General features: G+C 40.8%; 1 protein-coding gene across 1 annotated transcript; it reads right to left on the bottom strand.

Moving 5' to 3' along the window:
* Positions 1 to 399: 399 nt before the first annotated feature.
* LOC112996976 (ovomucoid) lies at positions 400 to 5,749 on the bottom strand. The gene is made up of 8 exons (XM_026122744.2): positions 5,689 to 5,749; positions 4,703 to 4,722; positions 3,696 to 3,832; positions 3,492 to 3,549; positions 3,070 to 3,206; positions 2,222 to 2,282; positions 1,072 to 1,181; positions 400 to 582 (listed from the first exon to the last, which is right to left on the bottom strand). The coding sequence occupies exons 1-8, from the start codon at positions 5,741 to 5,743 to the stop codon at positions 537 to 539; spliced, it is 624 nt and encodes a 207-aa protein (XP_025978529.2). The 5' UTR covers positions 5,744 to 5,749; the 3' UTR covers positions 400 to 536.
* Between the last annotated feature and the right edge of the window lie 540 nt (positions 5,750 to 6,289).

Genomic DNA, 6,289 nt, shown 5'->3' on the forward strand with positions numbered 1-6,289 from the left:
GCAGAATGCTACACTTAAAGAACTGTACTCAGGAGGCCAGGGATCAGCTCTTGGTTCAGACAACAGCAAAGCCTCAACTGCTTTTGCTGATGATGCCTAGACAGGGAAAGTGCACCAGAAATACCTTAGCTATACCTCAGATGGTGTCATCAGTTCAGAGCAGTCTTTCAGGCCCTTATAATGTCAAATATCTGAAAGTGCCTCATTACTGATGTAGGCCAAGTATCATCTAAACATCTGTTTTTAATTTTTGCCTTTCATGACAGGGAGGGGAGCAAGATATTGCTCTTGTTATATCCCAGAGCTATGAGCACATAACCTATTCACAGTCAGGCATCATCATTCAACAAATCAGAAGAAAACATTGCATGAGACAGAGCACTAAAAAAGGCAAAAAAATGTTGCTGATTTAAGTTTATTGAGAAAGAAAATCAAAAACGAGCTGAGTCCCCCAGAGAGCAAGATGAACTGAGGTGAGATCTTCAGTTGGGGTTCACCGGTGGGGATCTTGTGGCAAATTCTCTCAGCACTGATATTTAGCATTTTCCAAAATGGCCTAAAGTGAGAGTCCCATTGCTCTCCCTGAAAATGAGGAAAGGGAAAAAAAATGGATTACACAGAGTACTGCCTGCTCTAATCTATCCTTTCCCTTGGCTCCTACAGAAGGCATTAGACAGGATCCTGCCCCAGAGCCAAAGGATCTCAGACTCAGAGAATCCCATTAGCTATTTCATTTCATTATTAAGAGATGAGTGCAATGATTTAACTCATTCTTAAGACTGAAAATATTTTGGGAAACTATAATGAAACTTCAAATTTAATTTTCTTTGCAATAAGTGAGAAAACTCCATTAAGGCTAACGGTCTTCAAACCATTCACACTAACAAACCAAGCATAGCTCTTTGTGTGCTCAGATTAAAAAAGTGTATGGTTGGCATGGTGCCTGGTATTCTCTTCTACCCCCCAAATCCCTAGTCGACACTGGTCAGTGAGCAGGGAAACAGTAGCTGTACAAACTTTTGCCTGTAGGAGGTAGTGAATAACAGAAATGTGATCCATGTTTGTACATACACAACCGCATTGCAGAAGTCACACTTATTGTTGTATGTTTTGCTGTCAGAGCCACACAGAGGCATATACTCAAGAGAGCAGACAGGTTTAGGGTAGTCACTGCAGTCAACCTGCAAAAAAGAAGTCTAATATGAAAGATACGAAGGAGTTGATAGCAAACAGGCTTGAACCGCTGGCTACAGCTTCAATGATAAAGATAACGATCTTTTTCCTAAGCTGAGGTATCAGTTTCTCTTATGTTAGAAAAATTTAATAATATAAAAATAGAGCATAATTTCCTGTTTAAAGAGATCTATATCGTAACCTGACCACAGCATTTCTAAGCAGCAGCAGCAGTTCACTCAGTGAACATGCCATGCTCATGATCAGATTGCATCATGCTCCCAACCTGTCCAGGAAATTAACTGGAAAAATCCTAGTGTCTAGAGAGGTGGAGGTGCTGATAAATATCTAAGGGTCCAATGTCTCTCCTATAGTCTTACAATAGAAAGATCAGCACCTACCTAGATACTATGAGAATGGGATTTTGTTTCTTTGTGCAATGGGTACTATGCTTACTCAGGGATATCATAGTGCAAAAAATTTACATGGGTCCAGGAAGAAGCTGGACATATTCATGGAAGAGAAATCCATTTAGGCTCATTGAATACACATAAAGCACGTCTAGTTTAAGTAGTCCATCATCTGAGAAGAGTTGGAGCTTGGAAGAGCGTTTGGTAAGAGCTGTACATATTCACTCTGTTCCTACTCTCTCCTATACAGTCCTTTTGACCACTGCTGAAGGTTGGGTTCTTCATCAAGCCACCATGTGCTTGATGCATCATCAGCCTGACCTCAAAAGCCATTCTGTGTTTTTATTCTCAGTTCTGCCATGATGACTTATTTTTGCTACTGTTTTTTTTTTTTTTTTTTTTTTTTTTTTTTTTTTTTTTTTAACTGATTCCTTCTTGTGCAGTTACTCTCTTCTTTTTCTGATGTGGATTGTGTGGATAATGTGTATTATGTGTGGAGAAAGCAAAATCTTTCCCTGTGCTGAAGCTGTGCTTGCATAGCCTGCTACTAGTCTTCAGGCTGTTACAGACACTTGCACTCTTTTCACTGACAGCAGAGGGGCTAACACCTAGCCCTTCATTACATAATTCACACTTACTGTAGCAAATTCCTTCTTGCATTCACCATCATACTTCTTGCCAATGCTGGTACCCTGTTCTCTGGAAAAGGAGAGGCAAGTGTCAGGGAGCTCTGCAAGCAACCTGCTCTGTTAAACTCTGCCCCAGTGATACTGATTGGCCTCAGGTGTAATGTATGGGATACAAGATACATCCAGCTTAGCCTGTGTCTGCTCTGCTCTAGACACCAGCTCAGGAAACAACCCCTCTCCCTAGCAAGCAAGCCGGGCCACTGACTTACATCTACACAGCTCAGAGCTAGACCCCCCACACACACACACACACGAGACAGTCTTTGTCCATTTTCCTGGACATGCAGTGTGGTGCCCAATGGCCTTGAAGACATGCACTTGAAGACAAGTGTTTTGTGGCATTTTTGTTCAGAGAGCCAGATATGTAAGGTGGTGCCACAGCCTGCCAGAGTGCTGTTTTATAAAGCATGATGCTAAGGACAAGAGAGGGCACAGGGTGTTAGGGGGAAATAGGAGCTGGGTCATTTGAAAAGGCAGATGCACATTAAGTTAGTTGCTATTCTCTGCAAGGCAACATCTGCCACACAGACCCTTTCAATTTAGTTACGAGAAGCATTCTCTCCTGCATTAAATCCCCACTGAGCCCTCTGCTGCTTTTCTGAGATGAAAGGCACAGTTTTCCTTCTAAGCACAAAGGAAAACAAGGTCTACTTATCAGGGAAGAAGGAAGGTCAGAGTCCCAGAGCTTTACAGAAAAGGCCTTGGTAGAAATTCTGCTGTTTTAAAAGTGCAACTGCCAGGAGTCCAGAGCGCTTGTTGCCTACTCACAAGGAGAGCTCTGCATACACAGTACTTACATGTTGTGAGCACACAGCAGGCATTCGTTGCTGTAAGTGACTCCGTCGGTACCACAGACAGGGCTGAGGATCTTGGTGCAGAGTGGCACCTCTTTGCCTTCCTCATTTGTAGCGTTGGCATATTTACTGCAGTCAATCTGTGGAAGGAACATACAACAAAATACTGGTGAAGACTTATTTATAGGAAGCAAGTATATCTGGTGGATTTGTGCCTTTGGCCTTTTGAGGGTCCACCACAGTAGAAAAAAATGCTTTTTGTGTCATTATGATGAAGTTTCACCGTAAGAAGATCAATACAAGATTCTGGCATCACATACAACCTCTTATTTAGTGTCTTGAATTGTCTCTTGGGGAAGTCAATGAGCAGCTTTGACTACTCAGAAGTTGGACCCAACTGTTGCCCTGCCCTTCATTTCACTTACAGGAACAACTTCCTTGCATTCTCCATCGTGGTCTTTGCTGACATTGGCTCCATATTCACTGGAGAGGGAAAGACAAGCATTAGGAAGTTCAGCAGAGAGTTCTTGCTGCATCCTAAGTGCTGGGAATATATGTCTAATCTAAAGGGAAGCAGACTCATTCGAGTTTGCCTGCTCACAAGGAGAGCTCCTCTATCCAGTACGTACATGTTGTAGGCACACAGTAGGCAATCATTGCTGTAAGTGACTCCATCGCTACCACAGATGGGGTTAAGGATCTTAGGGCAGAGCAGCACCTCTTTGCCATCCTCATTCGTAGTGTTGGGATATTTACTGCAGTCAACCTGTCAAAGGAACATACAACAGGGCAGTGAAAACAATTTGCATTCGCATCTCTCATTTAACATGAGAGAAGGACCAGATACAACTGCCCTACAGTGAATTTTTTTTACTCTGTTGTTGCTACTGTAGAACAAACTTGCCCATGTATGTCAATCTGTATCCTTTCTGCAGGGATACCCTGCCCCAGTGCAGTGGGTGAGGAGGATGACAGGGTTACACCCATGCAGCCACCATCTGGGGTAGGTCAGTGGCAGTCTCTTACGCTCACTAGATGTCATTTTACAAAGGCTGAGCTTTGGTCCCTCATTCTTACCTTCCTGTGGCATCCGCAGAGCACTTCCACTATTACCCTTTCATTTTCAAAGCATGGATGGTTTTATCAGAAGAACAACTCTCCTGAATATCCACACACATGATGTGTGGAAGCTGGAGTGCCTTATACGGTTTTATTCTTTCACCAGGTTGTATTTGGAAAGTTTCTGATGCCACAGTTTATTGCCATCATATATGGCCAGCTTAGAGCGAAGACCAATTTAGAGCTATGACCAATTTAGAGCTAGTCAGAAATGAATTCACACAGTAATTTTATGCTATTACTGCTACTACATTATTAACATACAGTATAGACATAGAGCTAATAGTATAATATAATATTGTATATTATCTAGTATAGGTATAAAAAAGCACTAACAAAGATAATATCCTTTTTTTAAAACCATCTGATTAAAATGACATCAGTCTCATGTTTGGAGAAAAACAGTTAAGCTTCTGCAGGCTTTAGGTTTTTTCATCTCTTTGGTTATCATGCATTTACCAACTATCTATATCAGGCCATATATCTGAAAAAAGTGACAGAAAAATATTGCACTCACCTCAACCCCAAATGCAGTATCTTGAAAAGAAAAAAGAGGTGCAAAATGTGAAACAAAGCCAATATTATCAATAAGACCTCAGTTAAAGTTAGGAATCTGGATGTAGCATTCCTATATGCTGTGTCAAACTGTATGGTTTTTACCAAATGGTTTCCTGGACTAATAAACCAGGGTGATTTTTTTTCTCTATGTTGATAAATATAATAATGTTTCTTATTGCTAGTTGTGAAGAAAGGTGTTTTTAAATAGCTTTCTTCTTTTTTCTTTTGATGTAGATAGACTTATTAATTGAATAGAATAGCTTTTGCTTCCTTATCTTTTACACATTATTTTTGATCCTAAAGAATAGCTGTTGCATATCTGAAAAGGTACCCAAGTCAATACAGATAAATGCAAATAGTCACCAACAGGATAAACAAACATATAGAGCACCTGTTGTCAGGAGTACACATTTCAAAAGAGCTGAGTGTATTAAAAAAAAAGTCTTTGACTTCATAATTTCATCAGATCTAAATATGCAAAGAAAATATTAACCTCTGGCTTGTTTTCATCTCTTGTTTTCCATTTGCAGTGAAAGCATTGCACGTAAGTTGCCAGGCTTATGCACAGAACTTGCTTGTGCCATTACTATATTTTCCATGAGTAGTTACTGGAGGTCTGACCACCTCATTATGGCCTGTTTCAAGTACCCATTTACCTTAACTGTGAAACAACATTAATTACAAGCACAGAACTCCACTTGTGGTTATTTGTATATTTGACAAACAACAAGTTACAACAGTAATCCACTTAAGACTGTCCAGAAATCTGATCCTGTATTCTGTGTGATGTCAACATACTGAGACAGACTGGCTCTCTGTGGAATAAGATTCTCTCACTGTCCTGTTGGGGGTGGGTTTTTTTCTTGTTTTTTTGTTTTTTAGAAAAAGATAGCCAGATCTCTCTCTCAGATAGAAAGCCTCTGCAGCATCTTGAGAGTTACTCACCTGGGAAGCAGCAAAGCACAAGAGAGAGCAGCACAAGAACACTTGCCATGGTCATGGTAGAAGTATTTCTCGAGTCTGCAGGCTGCTAGTGCTCTCCTCTTGAGATGGTCTCCACAAGGCAGACTGTGAATATATACAAATGCAGGTGTCTAAACTGTTCAACTGTAACATAAAACAACCAGCAGAATCTGTCACTGGTACAATAAGGCTGGTAATATTTATTGAGATCTTGACTTTCACGTAATGGTCTGCCTCTACCAGGCAATTGATTTTGGCTGGACATTTGGTTAATAGCTTGAGACAAGTATCACTTGTTCTGTGGGCAAAACCAAACAAACAACTTTTTGACAAAGGAAATAGTTTTAGGATTCTAGTGGAAATGGATGTAGCACAAAATATTGAGGGAATTAAGCAACAGATTTGTCATTCTTCTCTGCGGCGTAAAATCTCCCGGTAGGATGCCCTCCTCCCAGGAGCAGTATAGGTATGAGCTACTGCTGTTTGCAAATTAGCCTAAGACACTCCAATTTCCATTCCTTTTTCTGTTTTTTTTTTCTGCATTCCCAGATATCTACCATTAGGCGAGGCGTGAACATGGGTC

This window comes from Dromaius novaehollandiae, chromosome 15 (assembly GCF_036370855.1).
Source record: "Dromaius novaehollandiae isolate bDroNov1 chromosome 15, bDroNov1.hap1, whole genome shotgun sequence".
In the NCBI taxonomy this organism is placed as follows: Eukaryota; Metazoa; Chordata; class Aves; order Casuariiformes; family Dromaiidae; genus Dromaius; species Dromaius novaehollandiae.

Excerpts from the sequence above, each read along its gene's own strand:
- LOC112996976 (XM_026122744.2), bottom strand. The coding sequence starts at position 5,743 with ATGACCATGGCAAGTGTTCTTGTGCTGCTCTCTCTTGTGCTTTGCTGC. Across the intron at positions 4,723-5,688 it reads TGTGCTTTGCTGCTTCCCAG|ATACTGCATTTGGGGTTGAG; the intron begins GTGAGTAACTCT and ends TTTCTTTTCAAG. Across the intron at positions 3,207-3,491 it reads AATGCAAGGAAGTTGTTCCT|ATTGACTGCAGTAAATATGC; the intron begins GTAAGTGAAATG and ends TTCCTTCCACAG.